At 42.0% G+C, this 18,781-nt stretch overlaps 1 protein-coding gene across 1 annotated transcript in view; it reads left to right on the top strand.

Moving 5' to 3' along the window:
* Positions 1–456: 456 nt before the first annotated feature.
* The window catches only part of EPB41L4A (erythrocyte membrane protein band 4.1 like 4A), a 109,008-nt gene continuing 90,683 nt past the window's right edge, over positions 457–18,781 (top strand). The window contains exons 1-2 of the mRNA XM_044446297.1: positions 457–857; positions 1,440–1,813. Coding sequence (XP_044302232.1) covers positions 1,715–1,813 — 99 coding nt within the window. The 5' untranslated portion in view covers positions 457–857; positions 1,440–1,714. The remainder of the gene's footprint in view (positions 858–1,439; positions 1,814–18,781) is intronic.

The raw sequence follows: 18,781 nt of genomic DNA, 5'->3' as shown, positions 1-18,781 counted from the left end.
CCGGTGCCGCGGCCGCCGCCAGGGCAGGCGGAGGTGAAAGGTTGGCAGGAGCAGAAGGGCCAAGGCAAGGAGACAACAACGTCGGCTCGCTCCGCAACCGACCAGGAAACCGGTAGCACCGCGGAGGTGCCAAGCGGCGGGCTACCGCCAGCAGCAGCAAGGAAGCTGCCTCGTCGCGGAGGAGATAGACGCCGCCGCGGCAACGCCAGCTTAGCGAAGCCTTGGCTCCCTGGCCGCTCCGACCTGCCCGCCCTGAGGACAGGGCGCAGCAGCAGCAGCAGCAGCAGCAGCAGCAGCTGTCGCTCGCCACGGCGCTGCTTCGGGTCCTCTTGGAGCTTAAAAGCTGCTTCGCTCCTCGGACATGCCGCTGAAGGCGGACCAGGAAGCAGAGCCTCGTTGTAGGAGCAGCGTGAGAGAGTCGGGCAACAAGGAGGCAGCGCTCCTCTCTTGGCTGCTCGGCTGCGGGGCGAGAAATTGAGCGGCGGCGCCTCCGCCGGGGCAGGTGTCGCGTCTGGTGCGCTTGGCGCCCGGCTCGCTCTTTGCGAGCGTCTTCGCAGGGAACTTTGGCCAACGGAGTTGGGCGTCGAGGGGAATACCTGAAGAATTCCTCGCCGTTCCCACGATGGGAAGGCATGCCTGAGTGGCCTGGCCTGGCGTGAAGCGAGGAGCCGCCCAGAAATTTCGGCGCCCCGCGAGCGAGAGGGCCGGCCGAGGAAGGAAGGCACGCTGCGCCTGGCGGGGGAGCGCAAGCCGCCGCTCTCGCCCAGCGTCACCCGGCGCCGCGAGCTCGCCGCCCCACGCCCTGACAGGAGCGGTTCCCAGGCATTTCCGAGGCTCGCTTTCGTCGCCCACCGCAGGTAACCAAGGAGCCTCTCTTCCAACTCTCGTGGCAGAGGGCTGGGGGGGGTCGTATGCGTCGGTGGGAGGCAGGGACGGCTCCTTCCTCTTCTCCCGTCACACAAAAGAGCAGTCCCCGGGGGAAGGGAGGGGAGAGGGACGTGGATAATCATTAATCCGAGGAGCACGGCTTGGGCGAGCCACACCGTGGCAGCCGGCGGTGTGCAGAGGAGGAGGAGCTGGGAGCCCCCTCCCCCCCGGCTGGCACATGCTACTTTCCCAAGTTGTTCTGGGCAGAAGGAACGGGCTGAAGTGCCGGCTCACTAGTAGGCCTTGGCTGAGGTTCCGTTTCTGCTTGTGGTGCCGGATTCTTCCAATTGCTGGCTGCAGTGGGGTGTCTAGCTAGCCACTTTCCCGTAGGGCTCCTGTGCTCGGAAGGTCAGTGTTTTGTCATGGCTGAACAGCGGACAAAGAAATCCATGGGGCTGAGCGGCGGACTTCATACTGGGCTTACCTGTACAGTCTTTAATATCATGGTATTCACGAATCTCTCTTTCTAACGTCTGGCAACCGATGTATTTTTTCCCTCTCCTCACTCACAGGGCAGCAAGAACATTGGTTTGCTTTTCTGCAGAACATCTAAGCATGATTTCCCATTAGTGCTTAGTTGGTTCACCTTATGAGCAAGCTGCAGCCTCAGCTTCACAGGGGCAAAGAAAAACTTGCTTTCTTCTACATCTTCGATCTGGCTTGCTGAGCCAAATAATTTATTGCTCGCCAAGACTGAATTACTCTGCTTCTCCCCATTCCTGGGCTTCAAGTTGCCTTCATCTCTTATTCTCATTTGCCCTCTTGACATCAAAGGACTGAAACAGCCATGGGCTGTTTCTGTGCAGTCCCAGAGGAATTTTATTGTGAAGTTCTGCTTCTGGATGAATCCAAATTGACCTTAACCACCCAGCAGCAGGGAATAAAGGTAAGCCCAGCCAGTTCTGTTTTCACTAGGGTTACCCAAGCACTTGTCAATAGTGCTGAAATGCTTTGTGTGGAGTTGAGCAATGGGGGGCAAATATGCATGGAAACACACTGTTCTGAGAGAGTGCTTATCACAACAGACTCTTCTAATTGCTGGGAAATGGACACGTCAAGTGGCATTTAACTGTGCATCGGATTTCATTATCCAGGAAGAATTTGTAATAGTAAGAAATGAGAAACCAATGGATGAAAGTGGGTTGAAAGTGGATGATAGATTTTTTAGCAATTGCTAGATAGATGTAGCAATTATTTTGCGATTTGAATAATGTGTCATCTATGTAAAGTATGTTATATTTTTAAGATTAAATAAAAGAGAATAAGGAGAAGCACATAAAATTTGAGGAACTTCATTATAGAACTTTTAATGTTAGTGAGGTAAGATGTCTTCTTTGATTTTTATATAGTTTACTTTGAACTATAATTTTCAGGAGTTGCAAGCCCTATGATTGCTGAGTATCCCTGTATTATGTTTGAAAATAAAGCACTTTTAAAATATACACAGCCAGCAGAGATACACTCAATATATAATAAAATTATACTCCGGGCTTTCATAACAAGCATGTTCTTAAAAGGTATCAAGTATTCATCTGCATAGGGTGCAGAGTTTGTTAGGCACTGGAAATATAATCTGGCCCCTTTCAAGAATATTTTAATTTAATATTTGATTTCAAGAACAGCTTTAAATTTGCTGCCATGTTCCTTGCATGTCAAGATGGACATAGAAACACAAGAAGATGCATGTTCCTGAGTCACACTGTTGCTCCAGCAAACCCAGTATTGTCAGCACTGACTCTAAGCAACTCTCCAGAGTTTCAGCCAGGAATTTTTCCAGCTGGAAATACAAGGGATCGAACCTGCAACTTTCTTCATGTAAAACATATGTTCTTCTACTAAGCTATGGAACAATTATGTCCCCATTTTAGAAAATAGTTCTTGTGTGTAAAATTATGAATGACTGGTTGCTTATAAATAATTCATTTAGGTTTATGTATACACTATCTATAAGCACTAGTTCTGTAAATGGGAAATTGCAGGACTTAGTCTGATACTATCCATATAGGATTAAGCCAGTATTTCTGCTTAAGGAGAAATGCATCTTTTATTTAGAGAGCTAGGTACTTGGGAGATTGTCCTATGGATTGTATGACTGAGGTTGGAGGTTGGAGACAACTCTCTAATCTCCCTCCCCACCCCCTCACAGCCAGTATGGAAAGAGCTGCACTGACTGCCTTCAGGGCTTGAAAAAGTGACCAAGAAGGAGGAGGAAAGGGGACTTTCCAGTCAGTGAGAAGGGGAGCAGAGTGGAGAACATCACCAGGCAGGGTGACTATCCCCGTTGACACTTCTTCTGCCCCACTGGCTTCAGTCCAACATGGCAGAGGAATCTTGAGTGTCTCCACTAGAATTTTGACTCTGATTTCTATATTTCTAAAAGATGTATGTGCTTCAAATACCTGCTATGTATTCTGTAGAAAAGAACACCGACAGAGCCAGATTTATTCCATAATGAATCTTTGCGCTTGGCATTTTAAACTTTTAAAAATGAGACTATTTCTGCAGGGAAGTGAGAGTGATTTTTGAAGTCTGTAATCCTTAGCACACTTACAAGGGAATAAATCCCATTCAACTCATTGGGACTTACTTCTGACTAGACATGCATAAGATTCCACTGTTAGAGTCCCAAATATCTATCTATATTGCCTTCTTTTGGCTCAACTAGTTGGTCTATAACATACTATAATGACTCATGCGTTATAATGCAAATGCTGGCTTTAAGAGTAGAAAAAGGATTACACGTTGATAACAATGAAGTTGTTCAGCTAGAGATATCTGTCTGTAGCAGATAAAACAAAGTAAGCCATGCTGGTCCATAAAAAATAGTAATCCAAAATCCATCATCTGGCAATACCTTTGTTAGAAGCAACCAGATATGCACAAAAATGTCTATAGCAAGTATTTCTTTCATTTCTTAACTCTATGAGAAATTAATCATGAGTGTAGTTCCACTATTTGTGGCAGTTGGAAAACGTTTTGATTTTTAGTAAAATAGAAAGACTTAACATCCCCATCCTCTTAGGAAATTAGTCTTATTAATTTCAATGGGATTTAATTCAAAATACATAGGATTAGGATAAAAACCTAAATGGCTCTGGGCTAATTTGTAATTTCCAATCCTTGATGTGCAGTGCAATGGAAATTAGCTGCACCTAAGGGCCACTTCATGCATTATGCTTTCTGGAGTACATCTTAAGATTATTTGTGTGCATGCTTAAAAATGTATTATGTGAATATGGCCAATGCATGTTTACAAGCAAGTGGATCATACAGATAAACCTGTCAGCTAATATAATTGGTTGTACCTTCTTCTTGAGTGCATACTTTGTAGGAAATCTGGATTTATTGTCATATAATATATGCTAGCTGTGGAATATCGGGAACTGTAAGTCTTTTTTCCTGTCTAAAAAGGTACATAGGATTGCACCTTTAGATATCCTTTAACCTACCCTGTAGGATAGGCTACACTTACTATTCCAATATCAGAAATGGGTTTGCTTAACCAGTTCCAATCTTTTTGAGCTGATAGGCACATTTGGAATTTTGCCAGGATGTCTTGGGTGCTCTCACACATACTAAAAACAGAGGTTTTTTCTTTTTGCTACATTTAATGAAGTTAAATGTAAATTTGGATCATAATCCGACACAACATCAAAAGTGCAATCCTTTGCATGTTTACTCAGAACTAAGGCCTATTTGAATGGGGCTTACTTCCAGGTAAGTGTGCATAGGATTGTAGCATAAGTTCATTGATTATATATGGAGAACCAGTGTAACGTAATACTTGGAGTGGGGTTCTAGTCCCCTCTTGACATGTTCACTGGGTGGTTTTGGGCCAGTCTAGCCTACCTCATCGGCTTGCTGTGAAAATGAAAGGAGGCATGGAGGAGAAGGATTATGTAAACTCTTGGGTTGCTTGCAGGGAAAAAGGGAAGATACAAATACTAATATATATTACTTAACTTACCTTTGGATTTTTGCCATCATATCACATTTATTGTCTTCACTTCTCCTTAAAGGATCTTGTGAATTGTAGTTTGGTGAGGTACATATAATTCTCTGTTGAAGATTCTTATCCCTTTGTGGCACTTCAGTTTTGTAGATTCCCTTAATTTAAGGCTGCATGTTTACCTCAAAATAAGTCCTGATGAATGTGATGGGATAGAACTTTCAAATAAATATGCAAAGACTCATTCTGGTTGCCCATATTGTAATGTAGCTATGCCTTTAGCTACAGCTATATTTCACTAGCAAATGCTGTTGTTAACCAATCCATGCTTGCTGGCTACATGCTGCCCAGTTTACCTAATTAGCCTTGCTGGGCAAAGCTTGTGATGTCTGAACCTGGTGATGGTGCATGGGTGGCTGGCGTGGTTAGCAAATTACTCAGAACTTAAGGCTTGTCCTAGGTGTGCTGGGTGGTTTGTTAACCACCTGGGCCAGCCCCCCTTGCTGGGTTCAGACATCATGACAAGCTGCAACCAGCATGCATAGGGATGCTGTGTTGAACTGGCCCAATACTTAAAGGAATTGGCAGAATCACTGGCCCAGAGAATCAACATTAAGATAGGCAAGATAACAAGGTGATTTTGATTGGAACTTGCTTTATGCTTTTTTTCTGTTGCTTTGTTTGCATTTTGAATGTGATGGCATAGTTATATATATTGTAATGAGTTCTACTAAAGCGAATTTACATCAGAGTATAAAAGAATGCAGTGATTTATTTTTAATTCTTACCTGGGGGTTAAAGTCTAGTGAACATGTCATACTGAAAAGTCAGAATAGAGACAACATCCCTGCAGCATAATAGAAATCTGAGAGGTGGAAGAAGGAGAAATTAAGTAACAGGTTGCCATTAACCTTGCATACTTTACAAATAGTGTACAAGTTGGTAGTTAATTGCAGGAATATCACTATTTTATAAACAGTGTTATTTTATCTAAATCTTACATATGTTAATAAATCGTGCAGTTCATGATTGAAGCAGTTTAATCTCAGGTTTCACATGATGGTTAATGTCACAACATCATAATAAGAATTTTAATAACACCAATCATGAGTTGTTGCCTAATATTTTTAGTTCCTTCTTGGGGATAGATACTTGGAAGTAATGTAGCCTCTTTTATTTGTTTGATTATGGAGCCCTTACTTTCTAATACTGCCTGATAGAGAAGCTGTTCTCCTTTGTGTATAAAGGAAACCTTGATCTACAGATTTCTATGGAACTTGCTTCTTGGTAAGCATGCTGAAGATCACAGAGTTAATACAACTGCCTTGACCACAATGAAAGTAAGGCTTTTTGTGTTTCTCTCCAGAGATGCTGATTTGAGAAGTGTTAATGCTTAAGTACTTGTGTGCACAGGTGATTCCAGCTTCATGCTGGAAGGCTGTCGCTGTGTTCTTGTGTCTTGAGATTCTTTTTCATGTAACAGTTGCCTGTAAACTAGGATTTGCATTTCCTCCCCATTATGGGGGATTGGGAAAGGAAATAATGCTACCTCCAAGGCAGGATAAGAAAAAGAGGCAGCATATAATAAAGCAAGCATAGGAAGTGGTCAGTCCTGAGTGTAACATTTCTGATATTATTGCTTTTGGGAACTGGCTGGCTAGGATTTAATTAGCCCTTGCAGTTGAAGTTTCCTGAAGGCAACCAGCCAGCCAGCCATAGGGATTTGTGCCCATGGAAGGGCTTTGTATCATTTCTGTAGCTTCTGTGCTTCCCCCACTTATGTTTCCAAGGCCATGTTATGTCTGTGACATTTACTTCTAGCACGATTTCCCTTTACTTTCACTAGTCATATTGCTAGTTGCTAGGCCCTACATTCCAGAAAAGCTAGTTTGTCCTTGAGAAAAGCCTATCTGTATGTTAAAAAGGGTTTAGTTAAATAAGTCTTGTGTTTGTTAGAGGTTTGTGGATTAACTTTCAGGGAATTGTAAGTGTTGAATTTAATTGGAAATTAGACGTTATTGAAAAAGAGACATGCTGATATAAATGGGCTGGGTCAGAGTCTTCTTGCAACTGGACCATTATCTGGAGAGAGTTCTCACTCTGCCCCATGCCATTCTCAGCTCAGGTGTGACCCTGCGTCTATACAATATCGGCTTTCTCTCTCTTTGGATAGGCTCCGGTAGTACCATCACTGGCAAATCCCTCTGGTGTGGCCAGCAAGTAGCTCTTAAAAGGGAGTTATTATTGTAAGTAGAAATAGTAGTTCTTCCCCTCTTGTATATTAGCATTCCCTTCCACTAGCGTACAACATAATCAGGATTTTCAGTTCAATAGTCAGAACCATTTTTCCTTGGAAGTCCAGTTAGTGGTCTGTAGTAACATCTCAGCAGGCACAGGCTGCCTTTTGGGTTGGTACAAGTATCCATTTGTGAGCTGTGTCACCATGAGTGAGAAATACAAAGTTTTTATCTGCTCTGTTCCATGATAAGGAATGGAAAAGAGTCTTTCTTTTTAAAAAGTGTTTATAATTTTGACTTGCTGATAAGTATTATGAGTGTTTAATGTATTTCTATACATATTGGATATGGTATCAGCTCTCTCCATATTTCTGGTGTTCATTTGGAAAAGACTGAAAGGAACAAAAGATCTCACAAATCTTTTTATAAATTAGCCACCCTTTAAAATGGCTGTCATTACATGAAATAGATTACTAATTTTTCCTGCATCTTTACAGATGAGACCAGCAATTTTGAAATCTCAGAGGAATAACTATGTAATGAATAAGTATTGAGACACTTTATTTTCCCAGGGTGCATCTAACTAAATTAATGAAACAGCCATGACAGCACGACAGAAACCCATTAATTTTTAAATGAAGTTACCTCCTGGTCACCCTGAGGTTTGAGTAATAATGTTGTTAGATGGGGCTGTTATACTGGTGTTGTTGAATGGTAATTTCCTAATGCAAGCAGAAAACCTGTGTAAGAATTGTATTCTCTAAATTGGTTATTTTCTTTTTGCATGCCTAATCTGGACTTTTGTTATAGAAGTGGCAAATATGAACTGTACATAGTGTCTTCTGTAAAATAAACTACTTTAAACTTTTTCTCATTAAAAATTGCAGACCATATCCAGGCTACCAACAACCAAATTATTATGATATGGTCTTATATTAACTTGCAGGGTGAAGGATTTATTATTGGCTGTATTTCTGTGCAGGAAATGGGAACTCAGAAATGTTGAAAGCTATAGCCAAACAGCAATTATGTAGGAAACAACAATGAAGTGGCAACCTTCATAGTATCATGTTGTTCTTTTATGGCAGATTTATGGACTTATTGGATATAGTATAGCTGCCGTTGTGGTGCAGCTGAGACAACTGCAGCAGTGGTCACAGAGATTTAGTACCTTTGGGGAGCCACACCCAACTTATCTGTGTTCCCAGAGTTTGTTCGACTGACATGCCAGGAGTTGCTATACATCATCCACTCTTTAGGTGTGGCCATAAACTGAAGGGTTGGAGAGAAGAAGGGTGAGTGGCAGGAACAGAGCAGAAGAGAGGCTAGCTCACTTCTGACCAGAAGAAGCTGAAAGACACTCAGATGTGGCAAAAGGCAGTGAAGTGTGACTAACAGGCTGTGATGTGAGAGACCACTAGCCAACACAGAGGGTGTTAGTGTTGTCAGAAAACAACTGTTATGCAAACAACAGGGTTTGGAATGTGCACTCTAATTATTGCATTGAAAATGGTAGTCTTGAATGTAGAATGCGAGGTGGGAAATCAAGATTCAGATGTGACAGCATATAGTAGGAGAGACAACGAATCTAGCATGCCTACTTCTTCACTTCTTGAGAGGGTTTCATGTGAAGATGTTGAATTATTGTAGAAGGTGATGACAGAAATATTTTTATAGTTATAGAAGCACTTTGTTTTTCCTCTCTTCTGTGGTATGCATGTGACCATATAAAAATTGTATGATAATGCATCTTTTCTCAACTATTTGGTTTGATTATTTTTAATTTTATCCCTTTTGCGTCCAGCAAATCTGCACACTTCTGCACATACGGAGGCTTACTAGGGGGTGGGCTTTTGCAAGATGTCTTATGTGCTGTGGGTATATTGATATAACTCACGTGTCTAATAATCTGGGGTCCAAAGGATGCCCTCATTTCCATCAGTGCCTTTGATGTATATGGAAAAGGTGGTGATTGGTTCTTCCTTTGTCTTCCAAGAGCATGTCAATGTGTGAAAAATGGTGATGCTAGGTACTAGTTCTCACAAATATCAGATGAGGTGGTAAACTTGTAGTGTAATTGTATCACTTTATATTGCAGGTGTGGGCTCACATGATAGAATTCTTATCCATGAAAAACATTCCAAGCATGATTAGGAGAAGATTTGGCTAGGTGTCAAAAAGAGAGATTCGAGCTTTTCTATATGCAGAGATGTTTTTGTCTAGAGGAGAGTTCTATCTCAAGAATGTCCACCTACAGTTGAAGCAGTACAGTCAAAGGCACAGGTGTACAACTTCGCATTGCTACGTGCAGGAAAAAGGCATGAGGTTCTCAAGATATTCTCTTGCTAGGCAGTGGGCCTTAAGATGATTGTCCTGGCATTTGTCACAGTGTGAACTTGTGCTGGGGATGGCATGTGTGGAACTGAGTTATGCTTGGAATACCACATCAGACTTTTCAACATTTGCATTTGCTGAGATGTTGGTTGCAAAAATGCTTGGTACACAATTACTCTGTGTAATGTGAACACAAGCTGCTGTCTGCTAAACTTGTGTGAATAGGGTTTTGGTTTAGGTCTGGAATAAATCTTGTTTGTGATTTCACTAAAGCAATAGTTTAGCAATGTGTGTTTAAGGTATTTAAGTACTGTTCAAAATCTCATCTTTCCTAGAAGCACATCATGTGCCAGCATCTGGGATAAGTTTGGCAAACGATGTTGTTTTATGCATACTGCAAATGCTTGTGAAATTATTCTATCGTTTTTTCTTTTAATAAAATGCCAGTCTTTATGCTAACTTTTTTCCTTTTTCTTTTTTACTGTACCCAGTTGTCATTTAATAGGCCAAAGGCAGTTACTAATAGTGTTGGTGCAGGATCACCCTGTGCAGGATAGAAGGTAGTGTTAGCCCAGTGAAAAGCATAGGAATTAGTCATAGGGTTGGGTTCACACAATCATGGAGGGAAAATAAGCCACATCCCCTGTGTGCCAGTCATGAACTGCCTAATTAGCACAGTTGCTGTTGCTGAGTGCGGCATCCCATCTGGCAAGGGTAGATTGCAGGGGTGGTTTACAAAACACCCAGCAACCATGGTTTTCAGGATGGTTTGTAAACTGCTTCAGCAACCTACTCTTCCAGGCTTGGCAGTCATAACATACTGTGTCTAGTGAGGACAATTGGGCTAATTAGGCAGCTCACAGCTGGCACACATGGGGAAGGAAAGTAAGTCTCTGTGATTTATTTTCCCTTCATGATCATGTGAACCTAGTCAAATCTGGAAGGGCTAAAGGGGGAAAGGAATGTGTTGTTCAGTGACCTTGTTTGCGCAACATGACAACCCACAGTGAGTTCTCACCCTTGCTTGTTCTAAGGTCAGTTGTTGTGACATCTGAACCAAATGTGGCTTCTTCAGCCTTGTTTGTTGACCATGTACAAGCCACCCTAAGGACCCATGGCCTGTTTGGTTGTTTAGGGTGGTTTGCTTTTATAGTGTCTTGTCATGATGTATGAAAACATCAGAGTGGCTCATGCATCACTTGTTGAAAAGGGCCTCAGAACTGTCTAGCAAGTATAGCAAAAACACAGTTCCTTCTTTCAATCATGCTAGTGCCATCTACCTTCCTTCCTTGCTAGCTTGCAGTTCTCTTCCACTACATCAGGGGTCTCAAACTCGCGGCCTGCGGGCCAATTGCTGGGATGGGCGGGGCATGGGGGAGGGGCCCTGCGGCCTTCAAAGCGCCGGCGGCGCCTGGGCCGGCCGCGGGATGAGTGGCCCACCACCACCGTGGTGGTGGAATACTTGGTGCGGCCCAGCCTCCCCCAGACTCTACTTCCAGCGGCCCCCAGGTAAGTTGAGTTTGAGCCCCCTGCACTACATGTATGAGAAATGACTCTTGTCAGTTTGCTCCTCTACTTTGTTGCTTCCCTAGGTAGTTCACACACGCACACACGCACGTGTGCATGCACACACGACAGGAAAATGTGTGCAAATTCACAGTAAAGTCTGTGCTTGATTATAATTAACTAAGTGTGCTTTAGCAATTTGTGCAAGTGTCCCTGAAGTTGAAATATACACAAATCTTCCTGAAGATGAAAAAATATTCTCTAAAAATTCAGTGTGCTTTTGTGCCCTTTAGCTTGAGCAGTGGGGTAGGTAACGTTGAAGTTGTGCTACAAAGGACTGTGGGATAAGTGATGGGAGTGGGTGGGAGGACCAAGAGGGAAACAAGTCATGGCTGGCTGTAGAACACCTGATTATCTCTCATAATTAATGTGGGTTAGCAATTGAACAAACAACACACTGTGGCTTATGACATGACAACTGGCCTTGTGGCCAATACACATCTCTCCCTTACAAATTTCTTTTTGTGAAATAGAAGGATGGCATGAATAGACTTTGTGGTAGTTTCACCTTCAGTGCAGTTATGACAGGCCAAAAAATCAAGTAATGGCAGTCCTACTGAGAAAACTTTTTACTTATGAGTGGTCTCTAGAAGCTAGAACAGATACCTTTGTCTGAATAATATGCATTGGTTTTTTCTAGTTTTACACAAAAAGTTAAGAAAGAATGCTTAAAGCATAACTGCAGAGATAACCATTTTGCAGACTGAATTTAGCCTTGTAAAGCTGCCAAGTCAAATGTTGCTGTTTAGTGAAATCTGTCTTGATCTGCATCATTACTGAACACACCCAGCCTTTCCTAAATATTTTTGAAATAGCAACTTATTTGGCCTCCTTCCTAACTTTTGATGATTGACCTTGTTTCTGTTAATGTGTACTGAGAAAAATATGCTTGCGCACAAGGCAAGAAAATAGCACTGGGCACACTTCATCAAAACTACAACTGGGTGTCCTTCATTCTTTTAAGTGGATATTGTCTTTACCAATCATTCGGGGTAGGTCTTTGCTTGAGAATAATGAGCTATGATGGTGACAACTTGGATACATTTTTCTTAATTTCTTTAAACTCCACTTTGACCTGGTTTGCAAAACGCAACAATCCATGGTGGCTTGTCCTCCTTGTATGTTTCAGGGAGGCTTGTTGTGATGTCCACAACTGGCAGGATTTCCTTGTCATCATCTGATATGAATGCATTGTCACTCTGAGAACCATGGCTTATTGTTGGGTTGTTCAGGGTAAATTGTTTTCAGAGTAGCTTGTCAAGATGTACAAACCCAGCACAGTGGCTTATGTATAACTTATTGGAAAGGTCTACACAGCTACTTGGCAAGAAGAAAGCCCAGCCATTCCTCGTACTCTCGTGATACTTTTTGCCTCCATCCACCATCACCTCCCTAGACAATGACACTTTTTCCTCCTCAGGAAGATTTGGGCAAATATAACTTAAAAAAAAACTTTGGAGAGATTTCTGCAAATGTATAGTGACTGCTGCACTTATTTGCAATGATTACTGAGCTTTAGCAACCTTGTGCAAATCTCCCGCAAGATAAAAAATATTCTGTTGTACTAATAAGTGCGTTTGAGCACCTTAGTACAGTACTGGAGCAGTCTGCTGAGGTTGTGCTGCAAAGGCCCATGGAATACATGCCTGGAGCAGATAGGAAACAACCCACAGCAAGCTGCAGAGTGCCTGATAGTCTGTCAGGAGTTAGCAAGCAAACAACCATGGTTTATTTTCAGCATGGTTTATTGTGATATGTGAACTGGAACATTGTTAAAGGTAAAAAGAGCATGATGCTTAAGGGTGGCTTTCAAATAAATCGAATGAATGAATGAATGGATGAATGAGGTAGTCTATGGTAATGCATGTTTTGCAAATTACTCTCTCAGGGTTTTGTTTTTCATAGTAAGTGTTTGTGAAGGGATTATTAGCACTTCTAGACATTCTGAGTAAGAGTCTTATCAAAAAGTTCTAACCTTGGAATAGAGCTGCAAAATCAGTATGGATTCTCAGCCTTAGTTTCTTGGTAATTTTCCGGGGTAAATTAGTGCCCTTGTTGATTAAGCTGAGTAGCCAGGCATATATTACGCTTGCTTAATTCCTCAGACAGTTTCTGGTTTCCAGACAGTTTCTGATCAATGATTTCTTGTGTGCTGTTCCAGCATATGGTATGTGCAATGCAGCCAAGATGATTTGACATCCACCTTCCGAAATGACAACACTTTCCCCATACAAAGCATCCTTGATGCCGTAAAGCTTATGGGCATACAGCTGTCACTGAGCATGTGTGACTGGCTTGGATTCTTTACAGTTTCTGGCTTTCACCTCCATCTGAAGACAAGAATGACTGTGGGATCCTGGGTAGCTAATTTTTCAGTTCAGTCAACTTGAAGATGTGGGGGTCTGGGAGTCTTCCAACATCAAAATATGGAGGTAGCATTCATTCATAATCTGGGGTCCAGAGTGGACATAAATTTCTCCTTCCAGATTTTGGAAGGTCAATCTTTTACTAGTTGCAATCACAAAGAAAGCACTGGGTGCTTAACTGTATGGAAAGCTTGTAAAAGTAATATATCTTCATGAATTGACAGAAGAGTCTATTTGCAGCCTGCATATATGAACATTGAGTACTATGGCAAAGAAGACTCAGGCCAGAGAATCTTTATTAAGGAAGTCCTGAATGCAACTCAATTCCTGGGTTTCACTGTCATGTGACTAGTTAAGATCATGTGAAGCCTACGAAGAGGGGTGGGGGGCAGGAATCCCTGTTACATATCCATGAAACCTGAATGGCATATTCATTCAAGGTCATTGCCCTTCTCGCAGAGTCTGCACCACAGGGTCAGAGCAGACTTTGGTACTAATTATGTGACTGGAGTGAGTGAGTTACTTTTTATAATGTAGCTTCAGGAAAAGGACTCAGCAGGATCAGATCCAACACATGGCAAAGACTTTTTAAACCCTCTCCCCCACAAGATACTGATGAAAATCACTTACCCTAGTTCATAAGCTCCTATCAGAAAAGAGTTCATTTGCATCCTTAGAAGCTCTACACAGGCTCAGTTTTTCTTGACGTGCGCTTCATATGCTGCATTTAAATCCTCTTCTTAACACACAACTTGACCATCTGCAGAGACAGGAGACCTCAATGAAACTCTGAACCCTGTCCTATCAGGGTTTCAGACCTCCTCGCTACAGTTGTTCATATTGTATGTGTAGTATGCGATATTGGAGGAAAGCTGCCCCGTGCATCCCTGCTTCCAGCTCATGTTTTCAATAAAATTGTAAGTGTAATGCCTGCATATGGCTACCATGCTGACTATAATACTCCGCAGCCTAAGCAAGGAATGGTATACCTGTTTACTGTGAATACCATTAATTGAAGCATCTTACTTCCTAATTTCTGAGGTGGAGGAGGAGGTAGGAGTGGCAGTGACTGGAGTCAAGGGAGGGAAGACTTTCCTTTGTGTGCTTGGGGCATTTGTTTTTCCTTTGAGGTTGGAGATAGGTGTGTGTAGATAGGATGAATGAAGCAACCTTATATAGAAATATTCAGAAGTAATTCCCATTTATTTCCATGTAAGCATGCATAGGATTGCAATCTTAAATGGGTATGCCTATGTGGGGTCGGTAGGTGGATTGGTTTTGGAGTCACATTGCTCTTTCACTTGTACTCCGTTTCTTGGGTGGATTACTTTCCTTTGAATAGACAGGCCTGTACAGCAGCCATTATATGACTAGCAACATCTATTTTGTGGTGGTGTCCGTGGCATTTTCTCACATTCCCTTATGTACCCACAGGCTGAGCATGGCTGGATCTTCCTGGACTAATGCTTTTTCTTGAGCCATTGCAAATGTCAGATTTCATTTAGTTAGGGAAGAATGCTGGAGTATTTCACCATGCATGGGTAACCTGTAACATGTTCTTTAAGAAATCCCCAGAACTACAGTGTTGAGAGAAATGATACAGCTCTTGGCAATTGATTTTGTTTGTGAACTTTAAATCTCTGAACAGTGACAGTATTGATGAGAAGTCAAGTTTTGGTAGTAGAACCACAAGTTCATCAAACCTTGGACTTGAGTCAAGCTGAAGCAGGTTCAGTGAGTGATTACAACTTATATATTATAAAGTGTCTGAAGAATACCTCATTTCTTTTCAGGATCTTCTATAGTGCTTATTTTAAGATAAAATGAAAGCCTCTCAGCATATGAATGTCAGGAAATGTTGGCTGATACCAGAATACTTCAGTATGTCCCAGAGCCTATCCTGAGTATTGGGTCGGTTCTGATATCAAGGCTGCAGCTTTACACATGCTCCATACTAATAGATTTTGAGAATGGATTGAAACGTCCAGCTGGTTGTTTGGTTCTCAGAGGGATCCCATCCTCATTTCCACAAAAGGTGTTTGGGTAGCAGGAAAAAATGAAGCATGCCTTTCAAACGTAGCAGCTCTTTATTGCTACGTAATGGCTGAATTAACACAGAAGTAATACTGGAAACCATTCAGACTTGTCATTATGTATGAATTCAACATCCATGGTGAAGTGTGGCACGTTTGGTTACCCTAACTCCGTGCAGAGATTCAGTGCTTTGTTGTAAGGTTTCCTTGCTTTTTGTTAAATATTTCAGTGTTACAGTGTTTCTGTGTGGTTTCTGTCAGTGAGTTTGACAGCAAGTGCAGCAGATGCTGCAGCCTCCATATTTTACTGTCCTGTTCCGCCTACCAACTGCTGAGACAGTTGCACTCCGATTGGCTGCTTTGTGCCATTTTTCCTCTGTTTGCACACTGTTTTCCCAATGTCTGGCCACAGTTTGGTAATATCAGTAGCAGTGCAGCATTGTGCCACACTGTTTATAGCAGCAGCAGCATTGGAGGCAGCTATGCTTGAGACTCCTGTCTGGTCACTGCACTTTGCTGGAGCACAGTTTTGAAATGGCTGTATGTTTGTTTTACTTAGGGAACCAGTGGTCTCCCCTTGTGAAGGCCAGAGTGGATTTGATTTAAATCACTAGTCAGTAAGACTAGATTTAAATCATGGTTTTGCACACATGCCTTCCTTACCCATAAGTAGAGGAATGTTATTAAAATATTTCCAAACCAAGTCTCTTTTAAGGCTTGCTGCCTTTATAAAGGTTTTCTCCTCCAGGGAAAGAATAATATGATAAACCTCAGGCTATATGCAAAAAGACTTGGGGAGTATTCTGCTCAAAAGGGTTCACTTTCATTTTTACTGCTTGCCCTCCCTCCTCACACTTAGCTTCTTGTGCAGATCTATTCCACTCCCAACAGTCTTCTTTTAATTGAAATTTTTGAAACTCAGCACTAAAGAGATAAGGTGTTGATTCTGTGTAGATTTGCAAAGAAACAATGGGATTGAGGTCTATTTCTCAACTGTGTATGTTTATGTTATAATATTTTTGCTGTGAAGAAGAGGCATATGATCTCTGCAGGCACAAGTTCACATTTTTGAGAACTGTAAAAGCAAACATCTATATAATATTTTTTAGATAGAAAAATTGCCCAATAATCTTAAAGAAACCTCCGGAAGAGCATGACATTGTGAATGGATTAATGGTCTTCATTTACCAAAAAATTGAAACATTGCATGAATATAGAGCCTCATGCTACATAATTATAAATTAATCCTTATTTCATGATGAATAACCTCTGGGCTATAATATATCTTAAATAGAAAACTATGTTTAGATAGATTTTTCCTCAAAAAGCATGTTATTTTAAAAAATCCAATTTAAATTTTAAAAATCTGATTTAAATACATCTATTTTTAATCCCCCCCCCCCCATCTGAGCAATTGTTTTGAAAAGTCCAGGCCTCCCATTCTCTCTCCTGTCCTCTCTGTTGCTCCTGACCTGTCTCTGACAGTACATTCAAGCAAGTCCTGTTGTCCCCAGTCCCCACCACAGCTGCGATACAAACACATTTCTTGTGACCAGCCAGAAAACTTTCCCAGGCAGATGTCCACATAGACACCCTTTGGAAGGTTTTTCTGGCAGGACATGACCCCTCTGTCCCTGACATGGCCTTCCTTTGCAGATGCCCTTCATGTGCCTGGGTGCGTGGGGATGCAGCCCCCTCCAGTCTGTGCAAGTCCTGTGCCTGGAGGGGGACATGGACACATGTGCAGTGAGGGAGAAAGGAAAGATGTGTACATGGGTGGGTGTGCTTATACATTGGCTCAGAGCAGCGCACCAGTGGAGGGCATTCCTGCAGTGCTTCTCTACAGCAACAGTGCTACTCTAGTGAGTAGGCAGCAGCTTCACTGAGCAGCAGGGAAAAAAGGGTGAGGGGGAGAAAAAACACAGTCCAAGGAGGAGAGTCAAACAACATTCTAAAGCACAACATTCAGTAGCACAGATGTTCAGTTTTAAGGAAAGGGCAGGGATACTGGAGGTGAAAGTAACACATCATTCCACTAATGGCTATCCTAAAACTGAAAGTTAGTATAGCTTGAACTTCCGGAGCTTAGCTGCAGTTTATCAAAGATCCTGCAGCAAAAGTCCTGTTCATGAGGAAGCCTTTATTCTTGAGGGGTAATTTTCTGCAAGTAGGCACTCCTCTGCCTGGCCGTGCCTTAGTTGGTATCTTCGGGCACTAAAATGCTCTTGGGCTGGACTGGGCTGTTGTCCAGCATTCTCCTCTGACACCACGGGTGAGACACATTCCTCAGGGCCCATGTGCACTGGCTCCTCAGTGTCTACCATTGTTGCCCTAGTGTAGCTTCCCTAGAGATAGCAGAGAATGCTAGGATAGCACTAGCACCAAGAAGTTCCACATGGTCTTCTGCCTCTGTAGTCCCAGCTTCCTCTTCTAAAGGTTTATTCTGGCCCGCGTCTAGGTCAGGCATTAAGCTTTTGTTTTCCTGATGTTTGTAGGCAGCAGAACAGTCAAGGTGTAGAAAGAGCACAGGATTGTGTTCGCCATTTTTGCCTTCATCTTGTACTAATTGTTCCTTTGTGAATGTAATTTATATGTATACAAGTTGTAAATGTGGATACCTCATATTTGTGTTCACAGGGTCCCAGACTGATGTCATGGAGACAGCTTATTTGGGTGGGCAGTAAGGTTTTGGGCAAAATCTTGCTCACTTCACACATATTTGAACATGACATTGGTTACTCTGGTACAGATATATACACAATTGCATTTCCTGCAAATCACAGTTGTTGTTACATGACTTACATTTGTATTCTGAATAAAATGAAAGCTTATATTCAGGCATAGATTTAAATATATTGGAATTCTACTGTTTGTTTTTTCAAGCCTGTATATAGATAATAGTTACTTGTGTAGTAGTCTTGAATGTGATACATCTAAATAAGTTTACCTGGGGACCTTCTGAACAAACATGTTTCCTTTTATCTAAATAATAACAAAAATCTTTGCCTGGCAAGCCTCTGAAACATTTCTCTGAGACTGATGAGATTACCTTTGAAGATATGCATAGAATCATTTGCACAATTGAAGTTAGATGTGATAGTGCCATGGAAACAGAAGTATTGACATGTGATGGAAACTTCTTCAAAGAGTAGATGTAAAATTAGGGCCACAATAGACTTGGATCAATCCCAGTGAGTGGAAGAAACAACATGTTCACAAGATCTTTGAAGTTTAAACAAAATCTCTGCAAATTCTTAAGTTACTAAGGTCTTGCCTTCCTTAGATATTTTCTTTTAAAAAGTATGCCACAAAAACTTGGGTTTGAAAGGTTTTAATTGCATGTAATAATATGGTCTCAGGGTGCAAGAA

Source organism: Varanus komodoensis, unplaced genomic scaffold (genome assembly GCF_004798865.1).
Source record: "Varanus komodoensis strain SLA01 unplaced genomic scaffold, ASM479886v1 scaffold5, whole genome shotgun sequence".
In the NCBI taxonomy this organism is placed as follows: Eukaryota; Metazoa; Chordata; class Lepidosauria; order Squamata; family Varanidae; genus Varanus; species Varanus komodoensis.
Note: the sequence above shows the minus strand (reverse complement) of the source record. Positions and strands in the feature narration are given on the sequence as shown.